This window comes from Polypterus senegalus, chromosome 15, assembly GCF_016835505.1.
Source record: "Polypterus senegalus isolate Bchr_013 chromosome 15, ASM1683550v1, whole genome shotgun sequence".
In the NCBI taxonomy this organism is placed as follows: Eukaryota; Metazoa; Chordata; class Cladistia; order Polypteriformes; family Polypteridae; genus Polypterus; species Polypterus senegalus.
Window position 1 is genome coordinate 24,745,550 of NC_053168.1, and position 25,081 is coordinate 24,770,630.

General features: G+C 36.0%; 1 protein-coding gene across 2 annotated transcripts in view; it reads left to right on the plus strand.

Moving 5' to 3' along the window:
• The window catches only part of khdrbs3 (KH domain containing, RNA binding, signal transduction associated 3), a 526,056-nt gene that overhangs the window by 204,828 nt on the left and 296,147 nt on the right, over window positions 1-25,081 (plus strand). For both annotated transcript variants that reach the window (XR_005630743.1, XM_039737376.1), the window contains exon 2: window positions 10,116-10,234. Coding sequence is in view for 1 of the 2 variants with exons in the window: in XM_039737376.1 (XP_039593310.1) it covers window positions 10,116-10,234 (119 nt within the window). In the remaining variant the exon portion in view is untranslated. The remainder of the gene's footprint in view (window positions 1-10,115; window positions 10,235-25,081) is intronic.

Sequence of the window (25,081 nt, forward strand, 5' to 3'; positions counted from 1 at the left end):
GTAAAAAAAAATATAGTGATTTTTTTGTCTGTTAGTTTTTGATACTGTTTTCTCTCTTTGTTTATCCTTTCTTTTGTGTTTGTGCATAACTTACCCTTAACACGTTTCCAACTGTGTCCCCAAATTCTTGATGAACTAATTTTAAAGTTTCAGTCCACTGGACTAATTTCTTTCATAATTCTAAACACTTCAATCATGTCACCTCTTATTTTCTTTTTGCTTAAACTTAAAAGGCTCAGCTCCTTTAATCTTTTCTCTTATCATATCCCCTACAATCACACTTCTCTGGACCTTTTCCAATGTTTCCATGTCTTTTTTGCTGAGTAGGGGCAAAAACTGCATTAGTGAGTTATAAAGCTTGAGTATTACCTATTTGGACTTATACCCCACACATTAAGGTGCTATATAACCTAACATTCTGCTATCTTTCTTAATGGCTTCTGAACACTGTCTGGAAGTGCAGAGTTCACGCTACTCCTAAATCCTTCTCATAAGGTGTACTTGCAATTTTCAGACATCCTATTGTGTATTCAAATTTAATGTTTGAAATGTTTAATACATTTACTTATATTAAATTTAATCTGCCACCAGTCTGCCCAAGCATATAGTCTGCACAGATCCTTCTTGAATGATTCAACCAATCCTCCTAGCTTGATATCATTTAGAAACTTAACCACCTTGTTATTTATATTCCTATCCAAATCATTTATATATATTAAAAACAGTAGTGGCCGTAGCACTGACCACCCCTGTGGTACACCTCTCTTAACTTCACTCAATTCTGATAAGGTTCTTCGCACTATCACCCTCTGCTTCCTGTGTATTAGTCAATTCTGCATTTACCTACACATCACACCCTGAACTCTCACCTCTTTTGGTCTGATGCCTAACCTCTCATGTGCCACCTTATCAAAGGCTCTCTATAAGTCAAGATAAATAATGTCATATACACCACTCTGATTACATTTGCTGTTTCCTTATAGAATTCCAGCACGTTAGTCAAACATAACCTCCCTTGTCAGAACCCATGCTCATTGTTCAGTAAAACTCCTGTTTTTGCTGTGTGTTACTTAATGTTATCTTTAATAATTCCTTCCATTAATGATGCACACTAAGCTTACTGACCTAGGGTTACTTGGATCTGTCCAATCACCCTTTTTATATAATAGGATAATATTTGCCATTTTCTAGACCTTTGGAATTTTTCCAATGCTCATTGACTTCCTAAAAATATGCGTCAAGGGTTTATACTCACTAACTTCCTTAAGCACTTGAGGATAAATATTATCTGATCCTAGTAATTTGTTTAATTTCAGCCTATTTAATTGGAGCAGCACATCTTCTTGTACAATTTCCAGACCCCTAAATACATCCTTAGTAGTCCCTGTTACTACTGTGAGATTATTCACATTGCCACATGTAAATACCATAGCAAGAATGCAAGTTTAAAACATCCGCTATTTCACTGTATTTTTTAATTCCCCTTTACTAATCCTGATACACTTCACCTCTTTCTTGACTGACCTTCTACTACTAAAATACTGCAAGAATCTTTTTTGGGTCATCTTTCTGCAATATTCTTCTCCAGTTGCCTTTTTGCTTCCTTATCTGTAGCCCTCATGCTCTCATATGCCCTATGATTCACACAAACATTATCAGTCTTATACGCCTTACATAGCTATTTTCTCCTTTGCAGCTTCTTATTTTATCTCCTTATTAAACCATTACATTTTTTTTTTTATTTCCTACTACTTCCAAATTTTGGGATGAACCTGTCCCGCATTACACGTAAATTATTTTTATACCTGTTCCACTGATCCTTGAATATCTCTTGTGAAATAAATAACAGGACACAGTTAAGTTTAAGCAATAAATTAAAAGAAAATGCCTGTGTTAGTCATAGGTAGACTGACTAGGATGGCAGCTCTTCCTTATTTAAGGCATTCTGGGAGGAAGAGGCGATGTCAGAAGGGGAAGAAGAGAGGTAGTTATTACACAGTGCCACCTCGTGTCTTTATGGGGAATTACTGTCGTCCATGCCTTCAAGCTGCTTCCCATGTGCAATTGTGTGACACTCCACACTTAAAAACCTATCCCAGTTTATCCCATTTAGACTTAAGTTAAACATAACAGTTTTAGTCTTTGCATCTGTGCTCTGTCAAAAAAGTGAGAATTATATTATATTATGGCCACTTGACCCTAGTGGTTCAATCAACTCTACACCCTCCATTCTGTCTTGGTCATCACACAGCTTCTTAAAGATCTGCAAGAGTCGAAACCTTTAAAGAAAATCAATAGAAATAAGTAAAAAATATACTAGCTCGGCTTTATCCAAACTCCAAAGGAGGCGCTTTTATCTGTCAACGGTATGTATTTTTTCCCAGGTGCTCCTAACAGAGTTTGCTGACAGTTGTATAGCAAATGTATTCCTTGTACATTTTTGCAGAATTCAAATTTGCAGTCAATAATTCATCAACTGAAAACTATATGAAAAACATCCTTTCTATTTTATTAATGCAAATGTATTAAAATTTCTTTCTTTTATTATCAAATACCCATCTCATAAAAAAAAACATGACATTTAGTGATTAGAACAACCAGCTCTCATCAGCATGCACACTGTCAGTTTTCTCTTCAGTTCTTTGCTAAAAGAATAATCAGTCAGCGTTTTTTTTTTTTTACTTGAATTGAATTCATTATTTTGAGCAGATATTTTTAAAGGTTGCATTACAAAGCTGATGTGTCAGTGTATGATATCTTACAAAGTAAAGTTGCAGTCTGGGCACTACACTTTAAATTTTTTCATCGACTACAACCTAAAAATGTGTTTCCAATGATTGCAAGTGCCTGAATTTCTGAAAGAAGAACAAGCAGAAAGATGGCAAAGAGAGCTGCCAACTGACAGTACAGAAATAGAATCTCGGAGGAATAGGAGAGAAAGTGCTGAATTAATGGGAAATGGTAGTAGCAGTGTTAAAGAAGAAGGGCCACCTTCATGCCCAACCCAACCCAATAAACCACAAACACTATCAAGAAATGACAAAACCTGTTTTCTCCAAAATAACATATTCTGTAGCAGAATTTAATTAGGTCACCCTAACTCAAACAATGCTTTCTAGCTTCTTCTGGAAAATTCTCAGAAACTGCCAGGCTAGCTGAGAGATATAATCCATTAGTTGTTACAGAGTTGATTTACAATAGAAATAAAAAAGCTGAAAAAAATGGACACCAAAGTGATGCAGTTAGCATGAAACATACAATATACTGACTGTACTTTTACGGCTGTGAATGACACTTACTTAAATGCTGCCAGGCACTGGGTCTCGAAGTCCATTACTTGTTTCTGTACTCTGTCCCTTCTTCATATACCCCAATGCCAGTTATCCTGACTCATTTCTCATAAAAAAATTGAAATACTGAAGCTGAATAGAAGAAGTTGTATTTCCACAAAGAAGTGAATTAATAACGTGAAAAGCACAGAGTTTGATTTTGGAAATTCCTTACTACTTTTCATGAAATCCACTGTATACATCATATAATGGTAGTCTCTCAATTAAGGATTTCGCCACCAGAATCCCTTTTCTTACTACTTAGCTGTGCTACCCACCTAAGGCTGCTTGAAATCTACGTAATCAGTAAACCTCATGTTTTGTGTTTAATAAATGGTAACATTTTAGATGCTGCAAAAATGCATGCATAGCTCATTTACTATGTTATAACAAGACAGAAACAAACTTACAAAGCATCAATTAAGTGTTTATTAATCTCTGTAATATAACCATTCACTTTGGAATGGTCTGAGCTGTCTTAAATGAGACATGTCTTTCTTGCTACTACTGTACATATTTGAATTTAAGATTTGTGAGTCCCCCATATTCAAAATTCATTTTGCCATTATGTCAATATGCCGCACTGCACAAACGTGAATAACTACTTTACAGATGCTTTGTAAATGTTAGTAAGACCAAAAGTTGAGATCTTTTTGCACAGCAGAATATGAGTGATAGAGGCATTTTTGCAATACCTAAATGAAAGTGTTACCGATAAATTTGCTGTCCATTTTGTCTGGTATAATAATACTTACCCAATCCCTTTGCCTCAAAGTGGCCTTTATCTCTTCAGATAGGGCTGCCCATTTTTGTTGCACCCTCTCAGCATCGCTTGTTGAACTGAACACTCTTGTGCTTAGCTGGGAAAATGCAGCGATAGTCACTACCGCATTGGCTTGGTTTAGAAATTCTAGCGAGTCATGTTGGGGTTTTGGTTTCTCAACATGTGCATTGATTTATGGTTATTTACAGTCATCCATTACCCACCAGACTATTATCAGTGAGTTATAAGCCTCATTCATATATCCTGAGCAGGTGCAAGAAGTTGCTATCACACTGCAATGGGTAGAATATAACACCAGTCCATCACTGCCATGCATTCTAAATGCATGTCCTTCTGTAGGTTTATGCCTTGGGGATCTCCAGACACCTCACTTCGGTGGGTCTGACTCCCCTCTACTTATTGATGCCATACTCTCCTCACTATGTTTGCATTCCATCCAACACAAGCGCCAATGTCCTGGAAGGATAGTCTCACTTTTCGCTCATTCCCGCACTTTTATTTTTTGCTTAAAGTCCAAGAGCTGAACCTACAGCTGTTATCGTCTTCACTATGGCATAATTGGTCACTAAGAGTACACTAACTTGAGGCAGTCACCCAGTGAAGGTCCCTTTTCAGGTGCCATTTATACGCACCGCAGGAAAGTCTAATCAATGTAACTTGTACACATCATTTTCAAATGTACTACGCTTTTAATCATTTCCACACTCTACCATGACTTATCCATCCTGCAAGTTTTGAACCAATATGATTCCTTTTTCTCAGGGTTGCAGTTTTAATGGCCTGAACTGGCCTGAAACTGAAGCAATTAAAAAGAAGTGAACATGAATAACATGAAAATGCAGCGGCCAACAATTAGAAATACTTTTAATTGTAACACTGGAAGAGAATGTTTCAAAGCAATGTGTGTGTGTGTGTCTTCACTAACTTCTAGATGTTACGAGTTATGAGACTTAAATTGTAATAACTGCACAGCTCTGCAGCAAACAATGATATTAGCCTACTAGACTAAAGAATGCGTTTTCTAGTCAATGAGCAACTAGAGTAAGTTAATCTGAGGTAGGCGGCATGCCATGATGGCTGCCAAACCTAATTCTGATAACCAGCTACAGTATAAGCATAGGAGAGTGTGACAATGTTAGCTGGGTAAGTCTATTTGGGTGCAATTATAAGCATTTTCTTCAAAAAACAATGATCCGAGCTGCCTGTGATGCAGACACTTCGGTAACAGTTTAATTTAGGTACTGCAAAAATGCATTTATTGCCAAGAATTTAACATTACAGTTATAAAGCATCAGTAAACTGTTTATTCATCTCTGTGAAGTGAGGCATTTGATATGCTGGTAAAACTACTTATGAAAATTAAAGATTAACAGGTCTTATAGTGAATTATGCAATATCTAGAGACATATGTCTCACTTAAGCCACTTTAGATGTTTCCAAATCAGAGTTATTTTAGCAGGTCACTTTGCACAGGAGGGCAGCACGGTGGCACAGCTTCCTGGGTCCTCCCTGCGTGGAGTTTGCATGTTCTCCCTGTGTCTGCGTGGATTTCCTCCGGGTTGCTCCGGTTTCCACCCAAAGTCCAAAGACATACAGGTTAAGTGCATTGGTGATCGTAAATTTTCCCGTGTGTGCTTGGTGTGTGGGTGTATGTGGGCCGGCTCCAGCAGACCCTCATGACCCTGTGTTAGGATATAGTGGGTTGGACAATGACTGACTGACTGACTTTGCACAGGAAAAGAAAAAAAAAACACTTTACTGATGTTTTGTGAGTGTCATTAAAACCCAAAGAAGAGTACATGAGAAATAGATGCATTTTTGCAGTACTTAAACTAAAGTGTTAACCAATATTTTTAGCTTAGATGATTCTGTTACATATGTGTTAGTTCTGTTTCTGGGTTGTGAGTGAGAGAGATGAACTTCACTTGCAGGTGTGAAAAATACCATGATTGGCAACAACACACATCTGGTGCTGTAGTGTCAGGTATATAAGCAAGGAAAATGCAACGTGCTCACATTTATGAAGGAGGAATTGATAGCCTCAACATTCAGGGAACAATGATAATCACCTTGGATGCAGAGTTTCATGATAGCTACTCTGTCTAGGTTGCATTTGTGCAATTTATGCAAGTGGAAATATGGGTGAGAAGTTCAATGCCAGGATGAGGACGAGCTGTGGCTGGTGCTAAATCTGAGCTTGTTATAATGGGTGTCACAACGTCCCTCAGTGAGAATAACAAATAAACAGGAGCGAGAGTAGCAGTGCTATGGTGTCAGATACATGAGCACGTTAGGCGGCATTTGTTTTCGGCTTGCTGGTTATTATCAGCTTACTAAAAAACGTATTTACATCCAAAAAAGTGTGATGATTGAATTCATAAAGGTAGTGAAACAGCTCCACTGCATTCACATCTGTAACAAGTGTGCATTTTTTGCTTTTAAAAATGTAATTACAGTTGTATAAGAAAAAGAGCAGAGGCCTGCAGCTTAATTGTACAAAAACAAACCTGACGTCTGTAATGGACTAGTGTGATAAATGTTTTCTAGATATATTATAAACACTTCTTTACAATTTCACTATAACAACATATTAGATTATACATATTTGTAAGAAAACACAGTTTATCCCGAAATAGAAATAATTAATTGAGAGGACCCATTCTGTCCAGGTTAGTTGCTGCCGTGGCCTCAGACATCCAGGGCAGGCTGCTGTCCCAATAACTCAGAAATGGACTAAAGGAGACCAGATAATAGAAGAATACTTCAGACATTGCTGATATAAAGGCTGTGTCATAATAAGGGATTCTAACCACTCCTAGCACAAAGAGTTCCCACTTCCGCATTTAAACAAATGATACCACAGTGTCAATCAAACATTATTTGATCTCAGCTGATAGGCACCATGATTGACCTACAGCTATCCTTAAACCCCTGAACTGCTGAACATTATAATGTTTGTGTACTGCCTCTTGTTATATACAGTTTCTTTGCTTATACATACAGCTCCTTTTTGGCCATCACAATAAAACACCATGTTTGGGGTAAACCAAGCACTGTACATTATCAAAAATACATCATCCCTACTGTGAAGCATGATGGTGCCAGCATCATGTTATGATGATATAGCAGGCCCAGAAATGCGTGCGTAGGTGAAATGCATGCACCTAAATAAAGGGTGGAAAACCTGATGCAGTCTGCAAGACACCTGCACCCTGGGATAATTCAGTTTATATTTTTTAGCATTCCTCATTAAGTGCAGGTAAAATGCAAATACAAATTTTACAAATTATTAATTACATAATGAGCATACATAAAGACACAGATTTGTTTAAACAAAAAATAAAGTAGCTGGAAAATTAATAACATACAGTAGATGGAGAGCAGCAAAATCTTTCCATGATTTAATTATTGAACTATGGCTAGTTGACAATGGAGGAAAGGAAAACAAAAACTCCATGGAGAAGGGTTGTTTTCCAAGCAAGTCCATGACCCCAAATGTAAAGCCAAAGCTACACAAGATTTGCTTAAAAACAAAATGTTCAAGAAATAGACCACCCAGAAATTATATTTTTGCTACTTACCCCATGTAGTCTGTACTGATGGGCAAGAAAAAAAATTAAATCTCATGTAAAAATAAGACATAAGAGAGTTTTAGACGGAATGGGACAGAATGGTTAGCAATGCTTGACAGCAGCAAACAATATCAAAAAATCTATGAAGAAAAATCTCACAATTTTATGTTACTTGCTTTGCATAATCCATGTGTCAACTCATCTAGTCATATGCTCAAAATGTGCAAAACACACATATTTTTTTGCTAAGATACTGTTAAATAACCATAAAAAAGAAATCCCTTCACCCAGGGTTGCACTTTGAAATGAAGACCTATTCCTCTCAATGATTGGTCAAGTGTTCTGTCTTCAGTCCAAAAGTGTGTTCAGGTTAGATATCTCTTAACATTTTATTTAACTAGGATTTACAAGTCAGTTATATGGCAGGCAAACAACTTGGCAATACAGCAGTGGAACCAAGCGTCATGGGATGATACCAATAAGAGAAACAGACTAGAGGAGGGTTAGTAACATTTTATAAAAATTGGGTTACTTATATTTTATATTTTCCAATGAGTCACTAACATGGATTAGAGCCTTCAGGATTAGTGGAGACAAACCTAAACGATATGTTGAGTTCATTACCATCAGCTGAATCATTCTGTCGTGGTAACGTGGATTTGGTTTTGTGCCCCAAACACCCCACTGCAATCTTGTTTCTTCTTTGAACTTTTGAAAGGCTTTAACGATTTTAAGCAATATCAATAGTAATATTCATGCAAACTGTCATGACCTTCAACTCAACCATTAGAACATTCTGTGCTGATTACATTTTAAAACACTATGAAGCTTGGATTTGAAATTGGTTCACCTTTATTTTACATGCAAACTTTCCTGAAGATCGATTCAGCCATTTTGGTATAATGCACACTTTTTGGGTTGCCCCCATCATAACTCCCTTCCCCAATTAATTTTTTAAAACATATTATAGACTCTATTTTAAGTTGGACTAACAGCAGCCTATAAAACAAAATTTCATGAAAACCAGCTGAGCCATTCTTGCATCGATGTCGAACAGACAAGGCGAGATCTGATAGTTCAGCCCGGGCACAACCAAACGGACACCGACAGTTCCAAAACACACACATTTTATTAAAATAAAGGTCCCAAAACCCAAGTCCCGCAACCACACAGTGCTTCCAGCACCAAACACCCATACATGGGCCTTTTAATGTCAATGGGCTGCCTTTCCCCATCTTGCTGCTGGAGCTTTGTCCACCTCCAGCTCATAACTAGCTCCCCGACTATAAGAAGGTGGCCCCTTTTATATTCACCCGGATGTGCTCCAGGTGCTTGCTGATGACCTTCCGGCGGCACTTCCGGGTGTCCCTGGAAGTTTCTTCCTCCACCTGCCCAGTTTTGGCGGAAGTGCAGGTTTCCCGGGCTCCACGATGCTCGGGCGCCCCCTGGCGGTGGCCACGGGCCCCTATAGGTTTGAGCCTCCTGGCTCGGTCCCCTCCTTATCCAGGGCAATTATCCAGAGAGACAGTATTACGATTTTATTTATATAAAAATATTATGTATAAAACAGTATAGCATATCAAACAGGTTGTTCCAATATAAGTAGTGAGAATCCCAAAATTTTTACAATGAAATATGAAGAGGCTAACACAGATAAATGCAGTGAACAAACATAATCTAAAACTTTAAACCTGTCACATTATTTTCCACTCTCCTGGAGTTGTATTTATTTGTTTATTTTTGCTAAATTCAGTTTTCCATGATATTGCAGAAAATGTTAATCTTGGCTTTACTAGGAACGTGAGGAATCCACTTCCTACGGGACGGCTTTGGCTTTATGGATCTATACCGGCTTACTCATACATCTGTTGTAGCTATTAAAAGGGCTTTATCGCCACTTTTAATGCATCATATTCTAATCATCATTGGGACCCAGGATTATACTACCCCTCTAAAAGCACACATTTCGATAATCTGTGTTTTGTGTTCTCCACACTGAAAGTTGGTGTATTTAAAAACAATGGATGCAAAATGGCAAACATCCAATGACTGTTCAAGGCCAGAAATGATGGTTTATTTTTTATCGACATCAAGCAGGAGAATTAAAAAAGTAGAACCTTCATTTAACAGATGATTACCTGCAATAAATATAGCTCTAAACATTCTGCAAAGGAAAATAATATTTTAAATAAATGAAAAAAAAATGTTATTGCAAAAAAAATCAACTCTCTTAGCTGAATACAAACATAGTTCCAGGATTTTGTTTTACTTTATTATGAAGTCACAAAAACAGGTTTATTGAGAAATTAGGACAAAACTATGTTGTACCTCTTTTTGTCATCTTTTGGCAATAGGTTTGGATGATTTATTAAGTTGTCCCACAACACATAGTTAAAAAAATATCCTACTTTTATGTATTTTTTCCTACAGAGATTGAGAAACTACAGAAGGATGAAGAAAAGGAAGATGAAAAGTTTATTGATGTGGTAATCAACAAGAACATGAAGCTGGGACAGAAAGTCTTAATTCCTGTCAAACAGTTCCCCAAAGTGAGTAAATTATTTAATGAAAATTTAATTATGCCAGCCGTCTTGAACATGTGATATCCCTCTTGTTGACATTAGCTGAATATTCTTTTTCTAATTTATTTATGTGATGTTTATTCATTAATTAGAAATGCACCCTTTTGCCGTTTTCATTTCTATATTTGGTATTTGATCACATGCTGTTTAAAAATACACCAACTTATTAATGCATTATGTGTTTGTTATACATAAATAGTCATTATTTTCAAATTATTATTTCAGGTCACAGTGTAGATAATTCAGTAAAGTGTTTCATTTTTTTTTAACGATAAAAGAGAGACGCTTTAATCTGTAGACCAGACGTGTGGCGTAGTGGCTAATGCTGTGAACTTCAAATCCTGAGGTTATGGGTTCAGCTCCTGACTTTGTATGACTATCAGCAACTCACTTTACCTGCATGTGCTCCACTTGGTAAAGCAAAAGAGATGGAACCAAGTGTATCCCAAATGTTGTAAGTCACTTTGGATAATGGGATCAGCCAAATAGGTAAGCATAACAGCATGTTGTAGGGGCCAAGGCAAATGAATTGGCATCCTAACTGGGATGGAGAGAGATCCTTTACCTGGCTGGGAGGCAATAATGAAAGGAACTGTGTTGGTTAGCAGTCTCTATCCCAGTCAAAGTAAAAAGCTAATGGATGTAAATTGAATGCCAAAGGCAGTTCATTCCCCCACATAATAGGTAGCACTGTCCCTCCAGGCTGGTCCCAATTAGGACTTCCACAGGGCAGTATGGCAGTTGAAATGTAAAAGAACAGCTAAGTGCCGCAAGAGGGGGCTGTCTGGGGAAGACTGCCCTGCTTTCCTTATGACCCAGAAATGATCCAGATGACCACTGCTGTGACACCGGAAGCATTCCTTGGTATGGTTTATAAAAAAATGATGCATCTCCCTGGGAATTCAGAAACAGAAGGGTGGAAGAGGTAGAAAAACATTGTGCTGTGTATTTGTCAATTGTGCTCACTTGGAAAGGTTGGTGACAAATTAAAAAAAAAAAAACTTTATGTGAAGTTTTGTTGGATGACATTGTGTCTGTGGTTTGTAGCTCAGTGGTTCCCCTACTGATTACAATATAATAATTTTTTCATATTTGTAATTGTTTTTCAAAACAATAGTTTATCAATAGTGTGAATTCCTGAAAATGCTATTCTCCTTTTTCTTGACTGGTTTGTGGAAACTCAGACCTAAGTTAGTAGAATCTGCTCTGTTACCAGTAAGGTTATAAGGTGTATCATCCACAGTGTAAGAAATGATAGCTGTGCTCAGACAAGAGCTATGAGTGCCACGATGAATACCATCTGAAGCACCAGTGATTAAAGTGCAAATGAATGCCATTTTAGAAACTCTTTGCAAAACTTCAACTGCAATCTACAGTTTTATGCATTATTAATACTACTAGAAATACACTTGCCATTCCTACAAGAAGCTAACAACAGAGCAAGACTTTTGTTAGTACAGAAAGAGCTAACATTTTCTTAACATTTCAAACTCTAGTGGCAACAATCTGAATTTCAAGTCTGGCCATTTATATTTTTGTAAACACAAACACTTGCTTATAATGTATATGAACACTTCTATAACAGAATTTTCTCCCCTGGGGACCAATCTATCTATCTATCTATCTATCTATCTATCTATCTATCTATCTATCTATCTATCTATCTATCTATTGTCATATAAACGAGCCAAAGACATCAAAAATAGTTTTGGGCAGCCACCCATATATTATGCCCTGGCTGCAAATGAGTAAAATGGTTTAGGTGTTCACCAAGTCCAAAACAGTACTGATGGTAGGATGCAAACATGTCAGCTGTAGAGGCCAAGATCTATCTATCTATCTATCTATCTTTAGATAACTTTCAAAATTCTTTAGCTTACCTGTGGGTATGTTACCATTGCGATTCTCTTCTGTTTGACAGAAACTAGATAATCCCACAGAATGTCGTACAAGTTCATTATTTCTTGATGTAGTATGAAACTTGTATTGTAGCTTGCCAGAACTGCCATTAATTATATAGTGCTTCCTTCTGTATCTACTAAAGTGGTAAAAATCAGTTGTTAGGAATGGGGCATTTTAGAGTGCATGCTCTGTTATTGGTATATTCAAAATTATGAGGTACTATAAACATGTTACCAATATTTTAGCAAATTTTACCTGCGTTGGTGTCATCTCTTAAATCTAACATCATCACTTTGCTGTCTCAGTTCCATCACTGATAGCACTTTTTCTTAACTGGAGATGTCACAGAGGCTCACACTTTTTTCCTACAGATCAATTGCCTTGGATTTAAATCCTGCACATGGTTGTTGTCTGTGTGCAATTTACATGCCATTCTCACGGCTATTTCAGTTTTTCTCTGGGTACTCCAGTTTTCCTTTCACACCCCAAAAGCATGCGTGTTAAGTTCATTGGTTGTTGCACACTGGTCCTGTGTGAATATCAGTGTTAACATTTTGGTTCAGCAATAGCCTGGTGCCCTGTCCAAGGCTGATACCTGTCTTACAATAGATTATCCTAGGATAAGTAGTAGCCTGATAAATGACCATGAGTTTGGTTAAGTGGGTATTAAAATGTCATGTTATGTTTTATTACCTCTATTGTACATAGAGATACATACTGTAGGTGACAGTTCTCATTCCCCTTTTATTACTATGAGTGATAGTCTGGAGAATTCTTTGTGTTTTTGCTGCTGTAAAAAATATAAGGAATATGCTACAGTTATTTTTCCATGAATTTCTGCCTAGCAAATGAGCTGCAGATATTTTATAATAATATATGAATGTTCTTTATGGATTACTATGTTTTGTGCCTATTCAAAATCACTTTTATTATAACAGTTGATCTTTAGATTACTAGGAAGTTCAAATTTTGCCCCAGGCTGCAGTTTTTTTCTTTTTTTGAATTCTTCATCAGAAATGATATTCTACTTGAATAAAATATGCCGTGTGCATTTTAAAGAACATCAGATTTCAACTTCTTACATTAAGATGAAACTCAGTTCTGTGTATTTCAAAGTATTGGAGATTTAACTGTTTTGTATTTTCAGCTTATTTATTCTTATACGAATTGCTATTATTGGAAGCTCCCAAAGAATTGTATAGTTGTTTTCCACATTGCCATGCCCTTCTCCAGTAAAATCATGATATGCTGTGTAACTGTGTAACTATCTTGACCACATATTTGCGTGCCCCTCACTCCCATAGCATGAGAAAGTACACTATATAGACCTTATAAACCTACTGGATTACTCTTGATGCTTCTTTATACTAATGACAATACACCTTCATAACTCTTTTCTGTAAAAGCTTATTTTATCTTATTCATGCTAGAATGGTTTTACATTTTTTTAGTGTGTATTTATTAATAATAATTTGGTTATCAAGCTTCAGTAAAGCTTAATGTCTCCCCTGGGGACAAATCTATCTATTGTCACACGTCACGCACAAGCGCGTGCCGAAAGCTTAAGGGCTCAGGTGATGGTAATAACTTGCTGAACCAGGGGTTGGCGCTGTCGTTTACTGCATTCTCTCTTGCTCCCTCTGCAGAATAGAAAGTTAACCGCCACTCCACTGCTAACGTCACTTCTGTTGTCCAACCTCTTGTACCCTCCCTTTCTTGTTGAAGACCTACATATCCAAGAGCCACAAACCTGGTTTAGTTCAGTCTAGAACTGCAAAGACGTTTCCACCCTTGTTTAATGTGCTGGCATTTAATATACCGGGTTCAACCTGGGTGGTTGTCCTCAACTCATTATCTTTGTTTGGATCCTCTTTTACACAATCTATCTATCTATCTATCTATCTATCTATCTATCTATCTATCTATCTATCTATCTATCTATCTATCTATCTATCTATCTATCTATCGTACAAGTCCAAGGAGGTTATGGTCATGCTTTGTAACATTGTAACAGATAGTTGTGGTCTGCAGACTACAAAAAAGACATAGCAGTGCTAGAAAAAGTCCAGAGAAGAGCAACGAGGCATTTTCCAGGGCTACAAGGGATGAATTATGGGGAAAGACTAAAAGAGCTCAGCCTTTTCAGTTTAAGCAAATGGAGATTAAAAGGTGACATGACTGAAGTGTTTAAAATTATGAAGGCAATTAGTTCAGAGGTTCAAGACTGTTGGGAACTTGTTAAGGGTAAATCCCACACAAACATTTGGAAGTTCCTCTTCACACAGAGAACCAAAGACACATGGAATAAAATACCAAGTGGTCTGGTCGACAGTAGAACTTTAGGGACCTTCAAAACTCAACTTGATGTTATTTTAGAAGATTTAATTGGATAGGACTGGTGAGTTTGTTGGGCTGAATGGCCTGTTCTCGTCTAGATTGTTCTAATGTTCTGAACTATCTATCGATCAATTTATCTATTTATCTATCTATCTACATTACAGTTCTTTCTTTACTGTTTTAAAGCAAGTATATAATTTGATGTGTCAAGGTACTATTCTAAATGTTTTAGTTTCCAAAGTTTTTTACTTAGGTATATGCACTAAACTAGCAGATTTTGGCATCAAAGGCAGACATCTTGTTTGCACACTTGTTAACAGAGCTGCCTTTCGAATCTGGGAAGACGGTGAGATACTGGCATGTTCTCCCATGTTCATATCATTTTTTAGGTAAATCAGTTTTCTCCCACCTCCCAAAGACATTATGTTACTACTCTAAGCTGCCCTGTGCATGTGTTTTCTGTCATGACTGGCTGTTACATATTCAAGGTTATTTTATTCTTTGTCTTAAATACTGCTGTCCACTGGAATCCCACAATGGGTGAACCCCCATGAATATATTAATGACTGCACAAAGTGTTGATCAGAATAGTGCTTGTAAGATCGAAATGCCAATGTCATAATTGGTTATGGAAAGTAATATACTTTATCATTGTATATATGTATAACAATTGATTGGCTGCGTCTTAGCCATGTTTGTCAATGCTATCAATACAGCATATTTTATTATAATTAATTTATACTTTTCTCACCTAAGAAAGACTCGTTTTTTGGCTTTCTTCACTAGTAAAAGCAATTGTGGCTGTTCCGGTTTTGCTTTTGTAAAATGTGACACCAGTAGGTGTCTTTATAATTAAAGCGGTAATTTCTGAGTTTTTGTGTTTGGCCGTGATAATAATCTCATTACTGGGACTGCATATACATCACATTAATTACTACTTGTGTGCAAGTGCCTTGAAGCACAAAGACACATTTTGCTGTAAATGTCCAGATCCTTACCTCTCGCTGATTTATTGAAATCGTGACATTATCGGCATTAACATTTTTTCTTCATAAAAAAACCTAAAAGTTATGTAAACCTTAAATGATTTTTATTTGCTATTTCTTATTTGTCATTCATGGTATACAGTGACTATTGTCTTTCTGAATAAACAGACATTTCCATCCATCTGTTATCCAACCTGCTATATCCAAACTACAGGGTCACAGGGGTCTGCTGGAGCCAATCCCAGCCAACACAGTGCGCAAGGCAGGAAACAAACCTTGGGCAGGGTGGCAGCCCACCAAACGGTGCACACATATACACCCACCCACACACCAAGCACAATTTAGGAACGCCAATCCACCTAACCTGGATGTCTTTGAACTGTGGGAGGAAACTGAAGCACCTGGAGGAAGCCCATGCAGACACGGGGAGAACATGCAAACTTCATGCAGGGAGGACCCAGGAAGCGAACCTGAGACTCCTAACTGTGAGGCAGCAGCGCTACCCACTGCGCCACCATGCCACCCCTTAAAGAGCCATAGCATGTTGATATTAAGATATTAAGGTGTTAATATAATATAAAGGAAAAAATGCTTGAAATTCCTTGCCTGTTAAAGAAGAACATCCTGAATTCACTTGCAGTAGCACATTTAAATTAAAGATGGGATCAATTATCATTTTAACTTTATATTTCGTTCTCTGATAACAATTTATGTATAAGAAGTCTTTTTTCTATGAAACAGATATTCATCCAATTCATTTAATATGTTTAACTATTTGGGGATCTTTCAATAAGAGACAATGGTACATTATTGGAAAATGTCATTTACCTGTGTGCTGTAAATTAAAATATATGTAATCATCATATGTAAATGAACCTAACTGATGAAATTGTCTATTTCATTAGGATAAATCAATCTGCCATGTTACACTTGAAAACAGCACATGATGGCTCTAACTAATAATGGGCATCCATTTTCGGATATATTTGTAATGTTGACTCAAGACTATTTCTTATTTAATGAAACATGTCTCTGACAGTAACAATTCAGAAGTTATAATAGTGATGATATCCTAGAAAATAAACAAAAAAAACAAAAAACAAAAGGAACTTTCCTCTGTCTTAAAAGATGATAGACAGACCAGATGATAGCCCAGATGAGAATGCAGAACAATTGTTTGTTTATTTAACTTGCATGGAGTGAACCATTAATTCAACAATTAATCTGCTTTTATACTTTTCTATTATCATTACCACATTTAATACATCACGTCATCTGACTCTTAAAATGCAGAACTTTATCACCTTATCCAATCAACTAAAGCCACAAGTAACTTTGGACTCATGTTGACTCCCCCATTGATCTGAATAGGAGTGTTTGTCGATTGTTCTACTGATCTTAGCACTGCTTCATAGGAGGGGCTTTCCCATCAATGTATTCCACTTTCTGGAGGGAAGTTTGTTACTCATTTATCTCATTCTAACCTTGGAAAAATATGCTGGTATCTTCTTTAAGACAGGGCAGAGACCCCTTGCACTTTCAGCTTTAAGTAGTATGTAGTGAACCTTTGAGATACACTCAATCCTTTTCCTTGTGTTTAATAATTCATTCTATCTTTATATATATGTATAATATATTGTAAAAGAGTATTATATATTAAGTAAAATTCCATAATAAACCAGTTAACCTTTGGTGCACCCACTTTTTGTTATCCTTTAATATAAAGCCTTTAATTCTTTACAAGACATCAAGTGCAGTGCTGGATCTTGAACAAAGGAGGATTTTGGTTCACTATGATTTTTTTTTTAATTTTAATTTTGTTTTGGCTAAGCAAATTAGCTTGATGGTATGTAAAATGGCTGGGGCACTGGACCTTAACCACAAGGTTGTTTTTTAACTCACTACATGACCATACTAACTCACCACAACTTGGGCCTTCCACAGTCAGGTGCATTTAGACTACAATTAATTGAAACTGCAGGCAGGTGATCTCCATTGTACTCATTCTATGACTTTTAAACCAATTGGCTGCACCAGTGAGGATTTAAGTGTGTCATATTAAAGGGGAAAAATACTTAAACAATAATCATTTTGTGTTTTAGATTTATAATTAATGTAGATCGCTTTGTAGAGATCTGGTTTCACTTTGACATTAAATAGTTGTTGCCTGTTAAGTCTTAGAAAAGGCACATTAATTCCACTTTTTTATTGTGTATAATAACAAAAAGTGGAAACTTCCAAGGGGTGAATACTTTTTGTAGGCATTGTATATGAAAGCCTGGTTGTTGTTGAGTTTCCAGATTTACCTAATCATTCATGGACTACACAGCCCCGCAATACAAACACAGTGGATGTAATACAGTCTGTGAAGATCACATCATTTACGGTGGACAGTGTTCAATCAAATTCCTGTAAAGCAATAAATGGAATCTACAGCAGAGAAATAGTCTGTACAGCAGTCTTGTTTTATGAAGCAATAGTATGACATCTTAGCCCAGCATAAAATAAAACCAGCATTTATCCTTAGTCAATTAGAATTAATCATTTTCATTTATTGGAGAATTAATTTATGTTTGTAATGAACTGATTAAAGGCCTTTGAAGATTCTTGGAATATATGTAGTACTGCATATTAAAACATTATACAGGTCATTTTATATTAGAATGACTTTTTATGTCATGCTGAATTTAAATAAAATTGAATTAACTATACAGGTATATTTCTGTGGAACCTATTTCTATCTGAATTTATGTAGTATATATTGAGAAAAGCCAAGCAAAATGACACCTTTTATTGACTAACTAAAAAGATTACAATATGCAAGCTTTCGAGGCAACTCAGGCCCCTTCTTCAGGCAAGATTATCAACTGTAGTACAGTATATATTAATATCCCACTGCAAAATTGCATCAAGTTCTTTCTTTTACAATATTTTTGGCCAGAAATTGCATTTTAAAGCTGGGCAATGTCATTTTCTTGTGCTGATTCTTCAGAATGCACATAATGCAAATATTTGCAACTATTATTGTGTAGCATTTTGAATGAAATACAGGGATCCAATACAGAATTGCTTTGCCTTTCTGTTGATTTGTAGAATGTAGCATACCATTAGGCAGCAGCTTTTACTCACTGTGCAATTTCAATTCAGTTTTCCTTTTCTGGCCACACTATTGTTGGCCAATATGTTTTTTATTAGTGATGAAATATGCATTATCAATTCATGGTATTCGCATACAGCCTACAAGTAGTTTGGGGAGTTTCATTATCAGCAGTATAATATGGTACAACAATGTTCATGTGCATCAAGACTGAAAAACATGTACGACAGCCCTATATCCTAATTATTTTTCTTATAGTGTAACACATTATATTTCAAACACTGAAGAACTAAACTTACATAACTCAATAATAATTTTTTAAAAGAAACAAATTTAAGAAAATCATGCTTCCTATATGAGGAAAGCTGAGTATTTTTTGGCTTGATTTTAGGAAAGTATTGTATAATTACCAGTCATACAATTTTAATTCTTGTTTTCACAGTTCAGCATGTAATGAAAGACGACAGAGTAATGTAATAACACTTATCCCAACTTAACCACTTTTAAAAATGCAGTGTATATAACAAAGGCATTTTTTCAGGATGGGAGGCATAGTAGTAGCAGGAGAAGTAGACATTTTGCTTCGCAGCTCCACAAAAATGCATTTGACTCCCAGTCCAGTCAATGACTATGTTGGGTCTGCATGCTTAATGTCTTCATGGGTTTTTCTGCTTTCCTCTCACATTTGTGAGATGTACAGTGAATTCGTAAAGTATTCAGACCCCTTCTCCTTCTGCACACTTCATTATGTTGTAGATTTCATTTTAAATGGAGGAATTTACTATTTTTTGTGAAAATGTGTTTTCACTAAGGTTTATTTCATTATTATTTCATTATTAGAACAATCTAGATGAGAACAGGCCATTCAGCCCAACAAAGCTTGCCAGTCCTATCCACTTGTTTCCTCCAAGAAAACATCAAGTCGAGTTTTGAAAGTCCCTAACGTCTTACTGTCTACCACACTACTTGGTAGCTTATTCCAAGTGTCTATCGTTTTTTGTGTAAAGAAAAACTTCCTAATGTTTGTGCGAAATTTACCCTTAACAAGTTTCCAACTGTGTCCCCGTGTCCTTGATGAACTCATTTTAAAATACAAGTCTCGATCCACTGTACTAATTCCCTTCATAATTTTAAACACTTCAATCATGTCACCTCTTAATCTTCTTTTGCTTAAACTGTAAAGGCTCAGCTCTTTTAATCTTTCCTCATAATTCAACCCCTGTAGACCTGGAATCAGCCTAGTCGCTTCTCTGGACCTTTTCTAGTGCTGCTATGTCCTTTTTGTAGCCTGGAGACTAAAACTGCACACAGTACTCAAGATGAGGCCTCACCAGTGCATTATAAAGGTTGAGCATAACCTCCTTGGACTTGTACTCCACAGATCGTGCTATATAACCTAACATTCTGTTAGCCTTCTTAATGGCTTCTGAACACTGTTGGGAAGTTGATAGCTTGGAGTCCACTATGACTCCTAAATCCTTCTCATAAGGTGTACTCTCGATTTTCAAACCTAATATTTTTACTTCCTATGTGTAATACTTTACATTTACTGACATTAAATTTCATTTGCCACAAATCTGCCCAAGCCTGTATGCTATCCAAGTCCTTCTGTAATGATATAACGGATTCCAAATTATCTGCTAATCCACCTATCTTGGTATCATCTGCAAACTTAACCAGCTTGTTACTTATATTCCTATCCAAATCATTTACAAATTTAATAAAAGTCAAGGACTGAAATGTCTTATTCATATACATTTTTAGGTCCAATGCTGTGCTCAGGTGCATCCTATTTGCTTAAATTCTCCTTGCGATGTGTCTAGAAGTTGACAGGATTGATTGGATGGCATTTAGAAAGGAACATACTTGTGTATATAAGACCCCATAATTCATATTTCATGTCGGGACAAAAACGAAGCCAAGAAATCCAAGGAACTCTCTCTAGACATCTGTGATCAAATTGTGGTGAGGCATAGATCAGGATAAGGGTATAAAACCATTTCTTGAGTGTTGCCAGTGGCCTTAATAATTGTGAAATGAAAGAAATCTGGAACCACCAGGGCTCTTTCTAGAGTTAGCTGTCTGGCTAAACTAAGCAACCAGGCAAGAAGTGCTTTGGTCAGGGAAGAGATACAGTGGTGGATGCAATGGTCACTCTAACACAGCTTCAAAGGTACTCTGCTGAAAGGGGGGAACCTGCCAGAAGAACCACCATCTCAAAAACTCTTCATCAATCAGGAGATTTTGGTAGAGCGGCAAGAAAGTATCCACTCATGCCAAGTGGCATTTAAAGGACTCTGTGAGCACGAGGAAAAAATTAAACTGTATGAGCAGAACTGACAAGAGCAGAACTGCAGTCACTATGTCTTTCATAAATCAAGCACTGCTTCTCATCTGCCTAAAACCATTTCTACAATGAAAACCTACTCCAGAGTGCACACAAACTCAGACTGGGGTGATGGTTCAACTTTCAGCACAACAATGACATGACAAATACACCCAAGAAAATACTGGAATGGCTTAGAGACAATTCTCTGAGTGTCTTTGAGTAGCCAAGCCTAAGTCCAGTCCCCATAGAATGCAATGGAAAAACGTTCCTCTGTTTTCAAAGAAGTCGTTCATGGAGAGGGGTGTTTGGGCTTTACCATTAGTTAATTCCCACTTTTTAGTGGAGTGCTTGTTACTCACCTACTTCATTTTACCCTTAGCAACTATCTCGATGGCTCCTCTAAGATAAGGCAAAAGCCTCACATCCCTAGGCTTGAAACAACATTTAGTTAACCCTTTAGTTACATTCAATTCTTATCCTTTATTTACATTGAATTCTTGTCCTTATGTTTAATAATGTGCTGTTATAACTTCATATACTTGTATTAAACTGTAAAATTATATCATGTATTGATTAAAATATTGATTAAAATTCTATAAGACCATCTGCGGAGTGACCTGAAGATGATAGTTTACAGACACTTTTATTACAAAAATAAAAAATTGGGAGTTGTCTCCCCTAGACCTTCTCATATACTCAGATATGGACATGGATATTTGAGGAGTAAACTGCAAGACAATGATTATATTTTTATATTATGTACATTAAAACAACAAATCAAATCAATTTAATAATATATTGAACAGTTTTTATAAAAGTAAAGTTGACTAAATCAGACTTTGAATCTACATGAATTAAAAAAAAAAAAAATTGAGTACATGTTCAGGTAAAATATCACTTCTGGTTATTAGAAATAGCCCAAAAGTTGATAGAAGTCTACATTTTGTACCTAACACCTGTATGCAAAATTTGGTTTACCTAAGTGAAAGCATACTCAGGTTATCATATTTACACACACACAAACACATAATTCCAAAAATGGTATTTTCAGACTCAGGGAGGTCTTAAATGTTGAGAATCAGCAAAATCTCAACTGGAATTTTTGGTGGATTGCAATACTTTATCTACACTTCATATACAAGAAAGTCAGGGAGGTCTAAAACGTAGAGATCCATCAAAATCTCGACATCGAATTTTTGGACGATTACAATACTTGTTTACTAGAAAGTAAAAAATCAGCTTACAGTAAAGTCTGAAAGGTAATAAGGAATACAAACAGTAATAATAAAGTCATATATTTAACATAGTGAACAAAATTAGAAGACATATACAAGAATCAAGTTCAGTATTCAAAATCCAAAGAAGTAAACATATATGGACAAAGTAGATAAACAAAAAGTATAAGAAATACAAATAAAGAAACAGCAATGCAAATACACTCTAAGCACAAAAAAGAAATAAAGAAAATAAACTTTATACAGTAAGTAAAAGTGGTGACAAAGGAGCAGTGGAATGTTCAGATAAAATGATTAAACAAGTAGATGAATGGTCCGTGGTCCATGTACTTTTTGGTATTTGAAATTTCATTTTAGAAGCAAAAACGAAAAAATGAAAATGAAAAGAATTTTCAGATTTTGATTTTTGATTAAAGAATAAAATGAGAGAAAATAAGGTATTTTATAATTCTGTGATAACAAATAGCAGTCATAAAGTTAAAATTACACATACTTTTCTGCATTTATTTGTGATTTAAATAATGAAAGTGTTATAGCTCAACAACAACAAAACCAATGCATTTTCGTTGTCTGAAAGGAGGTACTTCTTTTTCTGTGCAATTTTTAAAGACACGTGCGAACCTCCCAATGTATTCCTCACAAGACATCGATCAACAGCCTTGAAGTTACACTGCACGGCATCAGCAGAGGATGGACCGTTACGTTGTTTTTCAGAACAGTAAAATAGTGACACTCCAGGACGAGGACACTGAGTCGCATCTTTCAGGTAAAAATGCAAACTTTGCAAACTTTGCTTCATTGATGTAGCAGCTCTTATATGAACGTTATTGTTGTTACTTACTGTAAAACAGCCAACATTTGGTGATTTCATTTACTAACAGTAAGTCTGGCAATTTTTAGAGTGCTAGCATTTTGAATGGTTGCTCATTGACTTTTACCGGCTACTATAGCTAGTAAACGTTTCGAGTATTAACAGTGCGCAAAAGTGTAACGCGTTAGTAGAGCGACGTGATTTACAGAAAGTTTTCTTAACATGTGTTACATTTGTCAATGAGGAACCATTCACACATTTACACACATTCAAAATGCTAGCACTATAAAAATTTCCAGACTTAGTGTTAGTAAATGAAATCACCAAATGTTCGCTGTTTCACAGTAAGTAATAACAATAATGTTCATAAAACAACTGCTACATCAATGAAGCAAAGTTTGTATTTTTACAGGAAAGATGTGACTCCGTTTTTCTGCAGTCATGTCCTCATCCCGGAGTGTCACTCTTTTACTGTTCTGAAAAACAACATAATGATCCATCCTCTGCTGATGCCAGTGTAACTTCAAGGCCGTCGGTCAATGTCTTGTGAGGAGGACGTTGGGAGGTTCGCACGTGTCGTCAAAAATCATGCAGAAGAAGAAGTACTTACGGTTTCAGACAACGAAAATGCGTCTTTTGTTGTTTTTGAGGGTCCGTGTACTTTCTGGTATTTGAAATTTCATTTTAGAAGCAAAACGAAAAAATGAAAATGAAAAGAATTTTCAGATTTAGATTTTTGATTAAAGAATGAAATGAGGGAAAATAAGGTATTTTTTAATTCTGTGGTAACAAATAGCAGAAATAAACTTAAAATTACACATACTTTTCTGGATTTATTTGTGATCCAAATAATAAAAGTGTAATAGCTGAAAAACAACAAAACAGACGCATTTTCTTTATCTGAAACCGGGGGTACTTCTTCTGTGCGATTTTTGACAACATGTGCGAACAGTCCTCCTCACAATACATCGATCAACGGCCTTGAAGTTACACTGCATGGCATCAGCAGAGGATGGATCATTATGTTGTTTTTCAGAACAGTAAAAGAGTGACACTCCGGGATGAGGACATGACTGCAGAATGCCATGAAGTGTAAATTCAAGGCCGTTGATCGATGTGTTGTGAGGAGGACTGTTCGCACATGTTGTCAAAAGTCGCGCAGAAGAAGTACCTCCAGTTTCAGACAACGAAAATGCATCTGTTTTGTTGTTTTTCAGCTATTACACTTTCATTACTTGAATCACAAATCCAGAAAAGTATGTGCAATTTTAAGTTTATGACTGCTATTTGTTACCACAGAATTAAAGAATACCTTATTTTCCCTCATTTTATTCTTTAATCAAAAATCTAAATCTGAAAATTCCTTTCATTTTCATTTTTGCTTCTAAAATGAAATTTCAAATACCAAAAAGTACACGGACCAGGAAAGAAAACAGGTATGTAACACATCTATACCACACAAAAAATGAAAACATAAAAAAGAAAATTTTCACTAATATGAATAACAAAATGACCAAAAATTAAAAATGAATGTCCTGTAGTATACTGTAGGTATCCATTCCAGGTTAATTAAATCACATCTAGTGATTTACTAAGTAAGAAGCAATTCACTAACGAAGAAAATTACAAAAAATTATTTATTTATTGTTATGTCCATTAGCTTTATCGCAAAGCTTTAAACTTAAACATTTTCAGGGAAGGAGTTATTGTACTTCAAGGGCTAAAAGACCTTTAAGGGTCATGTAAAGGAATTTGTTAAAGAAGAAAATTAGAACAATGAAATTTTACGATGTAGAAGAAGGAAGAAAACAAGTAAAATGAAGTGAAGAACTGAGACCTGACATACAAGGAAAATGTCACCAACCCAGATACTAGCAATGTTGATTTGGAAAGGGATGACTAAGGAACTTAGAAATAAGTAGAGTAATTAAAGGGGATGGAAATAAATCTGTTTATTTTATGCAGATTGTTTGTCCTCAACCAAATGACAACATAGGTGAGCCCCACAATTTTCTCTTTTCATTATTTTATGTGCCACTCTGATTTTTCATTTTTATTTTTCATTTGTTATTATCATTTTTACTTCTATCATCTTTAATTATTGTAATTATTTAAAT